The sequence below is a fragment of the Otolemur garnettii genome, unplaced genomic scaffold (assembly GCF_000181295.1).
Source record: "Otolemur garnettii isolate 467f Iridium unplaced genomic scaffold, OtoGar3 scaffold00145, whole genome shotgun sequence".
NCBI classification, from domain to species: Eukaryota; Metazoa; Chordata; class Mammalia; order Primates; family Galagidae; genus Otolemur; species Otolemur garnettii.
In genome coordinates this window covers 1,102,349-1,116,414 of record NW_003852540.1, presented here as the reverse complement: position 1 = coordinate 1,116,414, position 14,066 = coordinate 1,102,349, and the positions used below count along the sequence as shown (strand labels likewise).

At 48.5% G+C, this 14,066-nt stretch overlaps 1 protein-coding gene across 2 annotated transcripts in view; it reads left to right on the top strand.

Annotated features, from left to right (window-relative positions):
- The window catches only part of SLC13A5 (solute carrier family 13 member 5), a 29,095-nt gene extending 16,779 nt beyond the window's left edge, over positions 1-12,316 (top strand). Inside the window, exons 7-12 of one of the 2 annotated variants that reach the window (XM_003799034.3) lie at positions 1,134-1,346; positions 2,235-2,335; positions 3,788-3,906; positions 5,968-6,129; positions 8,800-8,937; positions 10,723-12,316. In XM_003799034.3, the coding sequence (XP_003799082.1) occupies positions 1,134-1,346; positions 2,235-2,335; positions 3,788-3,906; positions 5,968-6,129; positions 8,800-8,937; positions 10,723-10,854 (865 nt within the window). In that variant the 3' untranslated portion in view covers positions 10,855-12,316. Of the gene's footprint in view, positions 1-1,133; positions 1,347-2,234; positions 2,336-3,787; positions 3,907-5,967; positions 6,130-8,781; positions 8,938-10,722 lie in introns of both variants that reach the window. The other variant, XM_012810931.2, reaches the window with a different exon arrangement.
- Positions 12,317-14,066: the final 1,750 nt, after the last annotated feature.

Genomic DNA, 14,066 nt, shown 5'->3' with positions numbered 1-14,066 from the left:
CCAGCAAAGTTGTCCCCATGACCGATGATCTTCTAGATGGTGACCCTAGGGACACATAGCCTTGCCCCTTGTCCAGCACTGAGATCCTGGGAAGCTGTGCAGACCTGGGATCACGTCTCTGCTACCTCTTTTCTAACCCCTGAACACTCCAGGAGTCCTGACATCCCATGTGTCCCCATGTTCTAGGCTGTGCCACCATCAACAGCATGGCTCTCACACTCTCAAAAGCAGTTAACACCCAGCCCTGGCTCCAGGAATTAGTACCTATTCCATCACCCTATGCCCTACTTCGTCTTAGGGCCCCAGAAAGCCCTGTCACAGAAAGGGCTCTCTGGGGACAGTGCTGTTGGCCTGCCTACCCCTTCAGAATAATATTAGATGGAATGAGAATGCATGCCAGGGCTGAGTCCTACACAATAGTGGCCCCCATTACCCCTCTCCACAGCCAAGCTACCCTCTATGCCTCTGAGAACATCCCTCCTTCTTGCCTCTTCATGCCAGCCCCACCCTATAGGAGGCCTGCAGGCACCCTGGGCATTGGGCATTGTCCCGAAGGGACCTATTCAGGAGCAGAGCCTGGGTTGGCTTCCCTCCTGCTCCAGCCATGCCTGCTGCCAGTCCCAGGCTCGCCTAACCCTAATCTTCACCCTATACCTCCAACTCTGGGGAACACAGACTCCCCAGCTTATGGGCAGGGACCTGTCCTCATTCCTTGTATCCTCCTGAGCCTCCTTAGTGGTGGGGGCTGGCATCCCAGTACCATCCGAGGCAGTGCCAAGCTGAGTGGGGGGGAGAAAGACTTGGAGAACATGAGAGGGAGCTCTGGTCCCACCTTGACTAGGCTCCACAACTGCCTATAGCCTTCCCTCAGGTGATGCTGGAGCAGTTGATCTCCAGGTGACTGGGCAGCTGCGGAGACTTTTTGGCCTCTCCACAGAGACTTTTCCCTACTATGTCCTGGGAGGTGGGGTAGGCAGATTAGAGAAGAGGAGGAAAGAAGGCAGAAGGGACTTGCTCCAGGCCCCACAGCGGGTGAGAGGCAGCATCACTTGTCTTTCGGTTACATTCTGCTGTACAGAGCTCAGGCTCTGACCGACACCTGAGCCAACTAACCTGCCCTTTGCATTCTCTAGTTTTAAAAAAGCCTGGGGCTGCCTGCTGGAGAAGGGGAATGATGAAGCTGCCTACAAGATGCTGCAGGAGGAGTACAGGAAGCTGGGGCCCTTCTCTTTTGCGGAGATCAACGTCCTGATCTGCTTTGTCCTGCTGGTCGTCCTGTGGTTCTCTCGCGACCCTGGCTTCATGCCTGGCTGGCTGTCTGTCGCCTGGGTGGAGGGTGAGAGAAAGTAAGTCTTTTGTTCAGTAAAACACTCTGGCTTAGAATACTGTGCCTAAACGCTGCTGTTCTCAGCCTTGGGTGTCCAGAGGAATGTCCAGGGCTGGGCACCTGTGCTTGACCCGGGGACTTCTGTTCTGAAGATGGGTTTCAGAGAGCACTCTGTTGGTTTTATGATTCATTTTTTTTTTTTCTGACAGGTCTTCATGGTAAGACTGCAGCTGTGTTTTTGTGATGACTTCTCCTCCCCCAGTAGTCTGAGCAGAGAATATTTGGCTGGGCAGGGGTGGCTAGGAGTGTGGCTTCCCATTCTCTTCTTTGCTGTATTTCATTTCTTACCTTTCTTTGGGTCCAGTCAAGTTCCTCCTAAGACACACATCTGGGTCCAGAAGCTTCTTAGACAGAAAGTTGGCAAGGGGTGGGGAGTATATGTAGTTTCTCTTTCAGCTAAGAGATTGTCAGAATGGAAGTAAGGTTGAGAAACAGGTGTTTTCTAGAAAAGGCAAAAGATGTGGGGGGGGAGATACTGTCTGTGACTGGCTATTCCATTTGAAAGTCTGAACCAAAATCCTTGTGGTCACATTACTGAACCCAGAATTCTGGAGAATCTGGCCAGGAGAAGGGCAGGAAGGTGAAGCAATGCAGGCTGAGAGGCGGATGTAGGCTGCTCGTGGCTCACCCAAAGTTGGTGGTCAAGAGTGTGGATGTCTTGGTTTCCAGTCAGGGCACCACTCCTGATCTGGCTTTGGAGGGCTCTAGTTTTCATACCTGCTTGTGCTTGTTCCTTCAGGTAGAAGCATTTGGACACTGATCTGCCAGAGTTAGGACAGGTTTATCGAATGGCTGTCTCCACAGTAGTGGAGCTCGGCTGAAGTCCTGTGTGCTCTTCCCCTCCCAGGTACGCCACTGACGCCACTGTGGCCATCTTTGTGGCCACTTTGCTATTCATTCTGCCTTCACAGAAGCCCAAGTTCAACTTCTGGAGCCAGACTGAGGAAGGTAAGGCTTCTCCCAGTCATCAGGATTGGGGCTCTGGAAGTAAAGACCCTCCATGGGATTCCCTGGGCCCAGGAGGGAGAGAACTCCCCTCTTATTGAAGAGAGTTGGCCACAACAAAACAGCCTGGAAGATCATGGTCTTCTTGCCAATGGTGGTATTACTATATTTAGTGCAGAATCTCTTCTTTTTTACTTTTTAAAACTTTGATGTCTTATTTATATTACCAGAAGAACAGAAAATGTTTCCAAATCTCCCATAATTCCATCAATCTCTTTTTATTGTTTCTTTGTTAGTATGCATATATATTATATGGTTATAATCAAAGCACACACAGTTTGGATCTTATTTCTTTGTTGTTTTGGGGTTTTGTTTTTTCTTGAGATTACACTATAAGCATTTCTTACTCTTGCTACAGCCTTCAAATATGTTTTATCTAAGAATGGCATTATATTGCATTAAGGAACTATAACCATTTTCCTTTTGTGGAACATTGTGGCTGTTTTCATTTTTCATTGTTATAAATGAATATTTTCTTGTGCATAGCTTTTCTTTTGTGGGCATGTCTTCTTCTAGGCGTGATATTATTGTTGGGATAAAAGAATATAAATGGGCCCAGCGCCTGCAGCTGAAGCGACTAAGGCACCAGCCACATACACCAGAGCTGGCGGGTTTGAATGCAGCCTGGGCCTGCCAAACAACAATGACAACTACAACCAAAAAATTAGCCAGGCTACTTGGAAGGCTAAGGCAAGAGAATTGCTTAAGCCCAGGAGCTGGAGGTTGCTGTGAGCTATGATGTCATGGCACTCTACCCAGGGTGACAGCTTGAGGCTCTGTCTCAAAAAAAAAAAAAGAATATAATGTCTCAGTAGTTCTTAAAATATATGACTGAATTGCTTTCAAAAAGGTTGTACCAATTTATAATGCTCTCAGTGGTGTGTGTAATACTTTTATCATATCTTCCCCAGCAACATTTATGATAATTATTGTAAATTTTAGCTAATTTACCTGTATGAGATGGTACCTCACTGGGTATATTGGCTTTGTTCCATCTTGGTTACATCTCTCTTTTTTTTTATTTTTTCTTTTCTTCCTTTCTGAGACAGAGTCTCACTCTGTGCCCTGGGTAGAGTGCTGTGGTGTCATAGTTCACAACAATCTCAAACTCTTGGGCTTAAGGGATCATCTCACCTCAGCCTCCTGAGTAGTTGGGACTACAAACACCCATCACAACACCTGGCTAATGTTTCTCTTTTTAGGAGAGATGGGGTCTTGTTCTTGCTCAGGACGGTCTTGAACTCTTGAGTTCAAGCAATCTATTGCTTCTGCCTCCCAGAGTGCTAGGATTACAGCTGTGAGCCACTGCATCCAACCTATCTCTTTTGTTTTCTAATGCTGCTCTGGGGTGTGTGTGTGTGTGTGTGTGTGTGTGTGTTTATTTTTTCTTCTCAGAAAGGAAAACTCCGTTTTATCCCCCTGCACTGCTGAATTGGAAGGTGACCCAGGAGAAAGTGCCCTGGGGCATTGTGCTGCTACTAGGGGGTGGATTTGCTGTGGCTAAAGGATGTGAGGTAATCTCTTCAGCCATAGGCTGCCCAGGGCCCCCTTCTTCTACCAAGAGGGTGACCAAAGACCTCCATCGCTGGGCCTGTCTCTTCCACATAACCACATATTCCTTGAGGACAAGTGACTCTGTCTGGTTATCTAGGAGCCCTGTACCATGAGTAGGTCCTGGAAGAGAGAAAGTACTCTGAGTGATTGTAGAAACGAGTGACTAAGTGATCCTGGTTAGCCAAGAGAGGCAGAGGACACTGTGAGGCCCCATTTGGGGTTTGGCAATAATGATCTCTGTTTTTATTTATTCCAGGAAAATCTATCTCTCAATTTATTTTTGCTACTACCTTTGGTCTGCTACTTCCTGAACTCTTTGTTTACGTGGTAGCTATTTCAAAATCTTTCTTTAGCTAAGTATGTAGCAACAGAAGAGAGAGGAATGTTTTGGAAAACATCCAAAAATATAACTCTCTCTACTGCCTTTGGGAAGAAATGAGCTAGAAGGAGGGTGCTGCTGTTTTCTGACCATCCATCGATCCACCTATCCACTCAGGAATATAATAGATACACTTATTCTCATTTCCTCAGTGTCTAGGACAGAGCCTGGTGCATAGTGGATGCAAAATACTTTTTGAATGAACAAATCCATACATCTAGCCACTAGTCTATCCATTCATCTGCCCATCTATTTATATCTCCATCCATCCATCCACCCACCCATCCATCTACCCAACCATTCATCCATCCATCCATTTATCTATCCACCCATCTATTCATCTCTCCATCCATCCATCCACCTTTCCATTCAGCCAGCCATCTTTCTATCCATCCATCCATCCATCCACCCACTCACCCATCCATTCATCTATCTATTCATCTCTCCAACCATCCATCCATCCACCCATCCATCCATCCATCCATCCATCCATCCATCCATCCACTCATCCATCTAACATTCCTATTATGTCCCTAGTATTAGGCCAGGCATGGAGATTATAGTGGAAATTAAGACATAGTCCCTGTTCTTGAGGACTTCACAGATTAGGGAGGGGCACATATCTGGAAGGGTATTTCAGGAAATGACTCAAGCAAGGAAAAAAGCAGGAGACAGCTAGCTTAGGAACAGGAGAATATGAGGCTGATGAGGCTAGCAGAAACCATTTACTTGTGTGAGGGCCTTGAATTCATGATAGGGAGATGGATTTGATAGTGAAAGCAATGGAGAGCCAATGAAGGGCTGAGGCCAGGGAGTGACTTGCAGGTGTGCATATGAGAAAAATCACTCTATCTGGGCAGGCAGGGATTGAAGGAGAATCATTTGTGGCTCTGGGGTCTTCACCTAACTCAGTCTCATAACCTTGGACTCAAAAAACCATTCTCTCCTTGACATTGCTCCTCCTTCGGCCTCCAAGACACCAGTATCTCCTGCTTTCTTTCTAACTTTGACAGTTCTGCTCAGCTTCTGTTGCTGCCTTTTCCTTGGTTCTTCCATAATTAGCAATGTTCTTCAAGGCTCTGTCCTTGGCCTCTTCTCTGCTTCCTCTTCATTTTCTTCCTGGACAATCTTCTCATAGCTCCAACCCCTAAATCTAAATCTTTAATTTCTAGCCCAAATCTCCTGAGCTTCAAAAACTGTGAGGCCTGAGAAGAGATGAATGTGAGATGTTTTGGGCGACTTGGTGGCTGACTGGGTATAAGGAATGAGGGGGACAGAGCCCTGCAGAATAACCTCCCAGCCTTCTGGTTTGCCCAAACTGGGGAGCCCAGAGAGAGAAGCAGATTTTGGGCTAAACAGGATGAATTCCAGTTTGGGCATGTTGAGTCTACTGTGCTCATGGACATCCGGGTGGAGATATCTAGAAGTCCTATGGATGTTTAAATCCAGATAGGAAACCAGCTATCCTGGAAAAACAGATTTCAGAGACAGGATGGAGATTACACTTACGGGGAAGGATGAGGCCACCTAAGGAGCGAGCACAGAACAAAGAGAGTCAGGGGAGGGAGGGCCAAGGTCCCCTGGCCCTGGAGGAGCTGGGAGCCAGGAGCCCTGACATGACTGCCTTCCCGGTGCTTCCCAGGCCTCAGGGCTGTCCGAGTGGATGGGGAAGCAGATGGAGCCCTTGCACTTAGTGTCCCCCACAGCCATCACCCTCATCTCATCCTTGCTTGTTGCTGTGTTCACTGAGTGCACAAGCAATGTGGCCACCACCACCCTGTTCCTGCCCATCTTTGCCTCCATGGTAAGTAACCCTGACTGGACATCATTTTATAGGAGACTGCCAATACATGACCATGTTCTGGGTCCCTAGAGAGGTGATGAAATTGGGGATAGAGCCCAGCTAGGCTTTGTGGCCTGGGTCTGGCTCTGCCATCAATCTGTGTACCTGTGCTGACCCACTCTTGAGGCCCTGGCTGCCTTGCCAGTTCCTCTTTGTATCCCTCATGCTGGACTGGGGACTCCAAGGAGTTCAGAAATCTAATTGGATTATTTTTCACGCCAAAGGGATGGGACCTAAGCCAAGGAAGGATGGCCAGTGTCACGGCCTTTGGGCACACAGTGCTGGACTGAGGCACAAGAGAAGCACCAGGGCTGGGACCCACCACAGAGAGACCTTGGGAGAGAAGGGGCTTGGGAATGGGTGGGTGAAGAGAGAGCATTCTGGGAATACCAAGTGGTCTGAGAAAAGGCAGCAAATCCCACAGATGAGGACCCCAGGAGCTTTGCTTGATGAGCCAGGATAAGGGATCAGTGGTGGCTGAGACCCAAGAGGTGGCTGGTCCTGGAGGGGCTGCAGGGAACAGGCTAACGCATCCTGTTCTGCAGGTGTGTTTTTGAGCTGGGATTGAGAAGAAAGCAAGGCTTATAGGAAAATTGGTGGCGATTGTTTCTTTGCAAAGTAGTGCCTCAGGGTGGGAAGCAAAGAGCCACGGGCTTGCAGTCAGAAGACCTGAATTCAAGTTGGGGGATCCTCGAACAAGTCTCTGAAGTTCCTCCCTCCTAGAGTTGCTCAGAGGGCTACGGAAATCCTCTGTGGACTGCAAAATGAGCACAGGAGGGTTGTAGTTATTCTGAAGTTGGGAGACAGATTTACAAAAGGCCTGAATATGGGACTGAAGCTGGTAAATTTCCATTGACTGCCTGCATGTTCACGTGTATAAAAAGCAAACCCAAGTGGTTTTTTCCTTCCATTCCAACCCAAGATGAAAGTGTCAAAAATAGCAAGGTGGCTTTTCTCGTCCCCTAAGCAGGCTTCCCAGACAGACGCTGAGGATGAGGAGCCCCCGCTAGTGCTGGGCCTGCCGTGGGGATGCCTCCTCTACCTCCTCTTCCCCAGCAAAGGCCCTGGCTTTGTCACATTCAGCACTAATGGGGAGTACTCGGGGGCTCAGCCAGGCAAATGGAGGCCTCAACCTCAGGCCCTTTGAAAACAAGCTTTTCTAGAACCAGAAGCCCCAAGTAGGATGTCTCCCAGCTACTTCCGAGGCCCTCACACCCCCACCTCAGCACCCACCCACAAGAAAGGGAAAAGTTGTGGGCTGGGTGGCACAGGAACATGGGGTGCATGCACCATATGGTACCCAAGTCAGGAGCAGCCTGGGCCCCTCCCAGAGTGAGTATAACTTGGTGCAGCCTTTTCATGGGGCTGTTTACCAAAAAAAAAAACAAAAAAAAACACAAAACCTTAAACCTGGCTCATACCCTCTGACTCAGCAATTTCACATCTGAGAATGTATCTTAGAAAATGATCAGATCTGTACAAGCAAATAGTATTGTGATCTATGACAGGATTGTTTATTATAAAAATATATCCATCATAATAGGGGTTTGGTGAAATAAATGATTGTATATCCATATAATACATTGGACTGTTAAAAATCACAGTTTTGAAGAGTAATATGATAGGAACATGCTCACTGTATAATTTTTTTTAAGTTGCAAATGTAATACACGTATATTAAGAAGTGTATTGACCCCAATCCTTTAGCCTTCTCCCTAGAGATGACATCTGTTATTAATTAGGTGTCTTCCTGGATATATATTACACACACACAGACTCATATTCTATTTAAAGAAATGGTATCATTTTATGATCCTGTTATACATTTTAATTTAAAAAAAATTTGATAGGTCTTGGAGATTTTTCCAAATTAGCACATGACACCCACCCAATTCTTCACAGCTGCATGCTATTCCATTGTTAGTATATATCACACTGTATTTAACCTACCTATGGGTAACCACTGAGTCTGCTTCCTGTGTTCTGCTGTTCCATTGTTGCAGTGAACATATTTTCGTAGGTATCAGCTGTTGTCTGAATGACAAATAATTGATTTTGATAGATTTTACAAATTTTATTGTCTGTTCATTCAACAAATATTTCACGAGCACCTGCTCTCTGCTAGGTGCCATTAGATGTGACTGCATTTAAAAATGTAGAATAACAAAAGTAGATACCAAATTCCATATGCAAAATGATCCCAAGTATGTATGAAACCACAAACATCCACAGATGTCTAGGTAAGTAAGTGAGAAGATGGCTTCCTGCTCTCCAGGTCATCTCATTCTGTGCAGGACAAACAACCCAAGTGCACGGGATGCTATGAAATTGAGGACAGTATGTGAAAAGAGCTCAGCAGGGTTTCTGGCACAAAGTAGGTGCTCAAGAAATATATGTTGAATGAATTGTGGGGATTCAGAAAGGCTCAAGGGAGATGGGCTCTGAACTCAGCCTTCAGGATTCAGTAGAGTCATCAGCCAGAGAGACGTGGCTAAAGGTAGCAAAGCCAGCAAGACAAAGGCACAGAGGTCCAAACTTCCCTGGTTCACCCGGGGAATGCTTGTCAGAATTATGGCCCTAGGAACTTTTATGTTCTGTATTGTGATTTTACAGTGCTGTGTTTCCCCCCAGTCTCGTTCCATTGGCCTCAACCCGCTGTATGTCATGCTGCCCTGTACCCTGAGTGCGTCCTTTGCCTTCATGTTGCCTGTGGCCACCCCACCAAATGCCATCGTGTTTGCCTATGGACACCTCAAGGTTCCTGACATGGTAACATGGCTGGTTTTATTTGCTCCTATCAGACTGAATGCTGTTGTTTGTCATAAGGGATTCCCCATTTATGAACATGTCTGTTTCCAAATGTCATAGGATTTGGACTATCACAGAATGTCCAGATCTTTACACATTATTTACATTGTTTTTCTTTGAGATAGTGTCTCACCATATCGCTCTTGGTAGAGTGCTGTGGCATCACAGCTCACAGCAACCCCAAACTTCAGCTTAAGTGATTCTCTTGCCTCAGCCTCCCAAGTAGCTGGGACTGCAGGCACCCACCACGATGCCCAGCTATTTTGTTGTTGTTGTTGTCATTGTTGTTAGCAGGCCTGGACTGGGCTTAAACCCACCAGCCCTGGTGCATGTGGCCAGCGGGCGCTGAGCCGACATTATTTACATTTATGATGTAGCTTTTCTTCTTTTTTGAAATGATCTCAATCTTTATAGATGGTTCTTTTCCCAAGGTGGGTTATGAAATCTCCCACTGGAGAAGTCTGTGCAGGCACCCAGGGATCCCTCGCTGGGCACATAGTAGGGGTGGGAGTTGGGGGCCCACATGACCAAGGCCAGACTTCACAAACTAACAAGAATCCATGAAGATAGTCAGGTGAGTAGGCTTAGAGTTGGGGGAAAAAAGGCTAATGACAGTCAAAGAGATTTGTGGAGGCTTCAAAAGAGGAAGAAGCAGGAAGGGTAGAAACAGACCACTGCTTGGGAGTCCATAAAGCCTTGGAAACAAATGTAGCCAAAGAAGAGTCAGGCGGGCCATGGTGGCTCTCGCCTATAATCCTAGCACTTTGGGAGGGCAAGGCAGGTGGATTTCCTGAGCTCAGGAGTTTGAGACCAGCCTGAGCAAAAGTGAGACTCCATCTCTACTAAAAATAGAAAAATTAGCCAGACATTGTGGTGGGTGCGTGTAGTCCCAGCTACTGGGGAGGCTGAGTGAGGCAAGAGGACCACTTGAACCCAGGAGTTTGAGGTTGCTGTGAGCTAGGCTGATGCACATCTCTCTGGCCTGGGCAACAGAATTAAACTCTATCTCAAAGAAAAAAAAAACAAACCAGAATTTAGCCACAGGAAGAACTCTTCATGCCCGGCTTAGCTTTATCACCTGTGATGGGAGAAGGAGGGCAGCTTTGCTGTTCTAGGAGTGGGAAGGGACAAATCTGTGAGCTCCAGAAGCAAAACCTTGGATCAATCAGAGCCTGTGCTGGGTATCTTCAGGACTCCATGGAGCATTTTCTTAAAGAGGGTGGATCCCAGAAACCGAGGACTGCCAACCTGACTTCAGTCCCCAGTAAAAATCTACTACAGGGCATTAAAGCAGTGGTTAGTGAGCATTAGGATAGAAGGCAGAGCAGTCATCAGAAAGACCCAGGGGAGGTTCCCAGGGAAGCTGGCGCATCCTTGCAAGATGGTGAGCTGTAGGGGTGAGCACTAGGCCTAAAGTCACACCCTGGGCTCCACCACTACTTCCCTGAGTGCCTGACGCTGTTGCCTCATGTCACTCCTGGAAGGTCATTTTCTAAATGTTAAAATGGGCATAGAGAACCCATCCATCCTGCCTCCTTCCCAGTGATGCTCTGAGCCTAGTGGACGGAAAATGGCTTCATCTGGGGTTGGTGGAGCACAGAGCATGACTTGGGGACACCGATTCCCAGAAAACTGGCCCTTTGTCTCCTCTCTGAGGAGACTAGTTCCCAGCATCCATTTGCCCTTGTCCTGGCAGCCCAGCCGTCAGCCTTGAGTGCACTGACTCTGACCATATTTTTCTTCCAGGTGAAAACAGGATTCATGATGAATATAATTGGAGTCTTCTGTGTGTTTCTGGCAGTCAACACATGGGGACGGATCATATTTGACTTGGATCATTTCCCTGACTGGGCTAACGTGACACACACTGAGACTTAGGAAGAGCCACAAGACCACGCACACAGCCCCGCCCTCCTGAAGACTACCAAACCTTCTGGCATACCTTGCACAGAGTTTTGGGGCTCACACCCCAAAGTGACCCAATGATGCCTATACCCCACCAGGCCAGCAGGCCACCTCCTCCTTCAGACCCAGATGCAGAGATGGGGACCGGCGATCGGAGGGCAGGCTTGGGAAGTGAAGGAGCCTACAGGAGGCTGCTGGTGCCCGTCTCTCTCCAAGCCCTGCCATCTTCTGTGGGATGGCGGGCAGCGGAGGGGCAGGGACGCAGGCCCATGGACCTCCTCAGCCTCAAGCAGCCACCATGCTGGCCTGCACCGGGCTCTGGTTTTCACTTGCTTAGTCCCAGGGAGTTTAAATGGGAATCAGAGCCCCAGGTTGGAAGCTAAGAAAACAAGCTACAGCTCCTGTGCCTCTTCTGGCTCACCTTGGGCCACCTAAGATCATCTCTGTCACTGTGAAGGGGACACCCCAGTCAGGGGCAGAATGCTTGGTCTTGGGCAGCTCCCACTACTGATCGTGCGAATCAGACCCTCCTGCAGACTCTCAGAACTGCTTGTGTGGCCACCACCAAAAGACGAGGACTTTGGCTTGCTAACTTCCAGAGAGCACCTGGCTTCTCTTGCAAAGCATATCACTGGCTGGTCTGCCCCCCACCCCCACCCCGTTCCATTTTAATTGACCGTTTGGACTCCTGTCCCAGCCCTCCAGGGAGCTTCCTGCAACTCCTAGGTTCCCAGTCTCCTGGGTCAACATTTGCTGAGAGGTCCTGGCTGGGGTCCTCTGTATCCCCCTTTTCTCCTGGGCACGTCAGGGTGGCTCTTCCATGAGATGCTTTCCCTGCCTCCCCACATGGCTGGTCACACTCCGAGTAAGGGCAGTGGTGGCACTTTCTAGGTCCTCCCTTACCTGCAGGCTCAGGATAGACAGCTGCTGATGTCCCAGGGCTCAGTTACTTCAGAGTCTGTCACGCCAGAGCCTGAGCTCCTCTGGGGAAAGCCTCCTCTTTGTGACTGGCCTTCACAGCCCAGCCTGGAGGCAACAGGCACGACCGAGGATGAGCAGTGCTCAGTGATCCCTGAGCAGACAGCCCCTGTTGGTGAGCGGTCCACCTGAACTTACTGCAACAAAGACCCAGAGTTGGGCAATGACTCCAGAGCAGTTGTGGGAACCCTCAGAAGCCCATGTGAGAGAGACATGAGAAGCAACCACCCTCCCTCTCTCCCCCCACCCCCTTTTCCTTCCTTCTGGTGCTGCTCTGGAAGAGAGGCAGTGGCAGACAGAGGAGGCCCTTGGGTGGCATTTTCAGGGCAGGAAGAAGTATGGGAACCTAAGGAAACCCCACTGGGGACCAAGTGTCCATCTGGTTCCTTGGATGGAATAATTCCTGACCACACCATGGAGGTCTTGCTGTCATTAAACGCTCTGTCTCCCATGGAAAGTTCCTGTGCTGACTCATCTCTGGTTTTCTCCCATGTGTGGGGTGTTTTGTAGGGAGGTAAATGAATAATTACCCTCCTTCTTGGTGCCAGGCCTTCCTGTACCTGGTGAATCCACTGGTTATCTCATTGAATCTTTGCAGCAACCCTGTCAGACAGATGTTATGATCCTTGTTTGTCTTCCAAGAAAACTGAAGCTTGGAGAGGCCAAGTAAAGTGTCCTAAGTCACACAGGTCAGTGGCAGTTGCAATCAGTCCCAACCTAGACCTACTGACTCCTGCCCACTGCTCCTTTGTCTAGACCAGTGGTTCTCAACCTTCCTAGTGCAGCGAGCCTTTGATACAGTTCCTGTGGGTTGCCACCCACAGATTGAGAACTGCTAGTCTAGACATTAAGAGCCTTGGCTTTATAGGGCTTGTAGGGAAAGGTGAATGGCTGAGAGCAAGTCCACAAGAAGACCTGCCTGCTCAGGGAAGGTCACCAAACCTGGGTCTCTTTCTGTTGCCTCCTTTGAGATGGTCTCAGGGCCGAGCTGAATCAAACCAGGTGGGCCTTTCCCTAAGAAGCACAGTGTTTGGAGGGGATGGCAGTAAGGAGAAACTGAAGGCTTCCTTCTTACACACCGCTCCATCACTGCCTTCCACACCAGAATGAGGGCTTGGACTGCTTACTGGATCTAGTGCTGACACTACGGCTAATCCAAGGCAGGCCACAATAAGTGTGATTGGTAAATTTAATGATAGATCAGTGTGGTCCATTAGGGCATGCTTAGTGGTAGTGAGCAAGGTCAGCAAAGGTTATCTGAGGTGGGCACTGAAGGATGACTAGGATGGCCAGGTGTGATGGGCGAGGCTTTGGTGGGGTGGATGGAGGACTCTACAAGACATCATCTGGTTTAGGGCTGTCAAAAAACTGGGTGGAGACCTGAAGGAGGGCAGAACTCCCAGCTGAGGAGGTGACCAAAGGCTTTTTCTGAACATCTCCTAGCTTAGCTGGGGTTGCACTAACATTTATGGCCTGGGCTGATTAGGAATGCTTTTGAGTGCAAATGAGAGAAAACTCAGTGAACAGTGGCTTAAACCTTAAGGTCATTTAATGTTTACTTAACAGGAAGTCTGGAGGCAGGTGGTGGTTGGCATTGGTTCAGCAGCTCATTTTGGCCACCAAGGACTTGAGCTCCATAGTCCTGCCTGTCATCTGCAGGGTATCACCCTCAGGCTGCTGTAAGTCCTGTTCCTTCAAGGAAGGAAGAAAGGGCTATGGAGGTGGGGCCACAATGGTGCCAAACTGCATCTTTCCCTTTTATTTATAAAATACGCTTCCTCAGATTGCCATACAGACTTCCCTTCATGTCTTATTGGTCAGAACTGAGTCACATGCCCATCCTTAGACCAATCATTGGCAAAGGGGAGGAATACATGTACCATGAGACCAATTAAGACTCATCTCTTAGGGTTGGGGAACCAGCCAATGTTTCCTGGAATCAGGAGATTTCCACCCAGTACAAAATATGGGTTCTGGCAGGAAAAAAGGCAGGGGAACTATTGGGTAGAGGATGACAAGTATCTGGTATAGTCACTCCAGGTGACTCGAGTGGCTCCCTTTCCATGGAATTCTGTAGAAGCATGTGGTTAGATAGGAAGAAAGTACTGGCTCGGCGCCTATAGCTCAACCGGCTAAGGCGCCAGCCACGTACACCTAAGGTGGCGGGTTCGAATCCCCAGCGTGGACCCACCAAACAACAATGACGA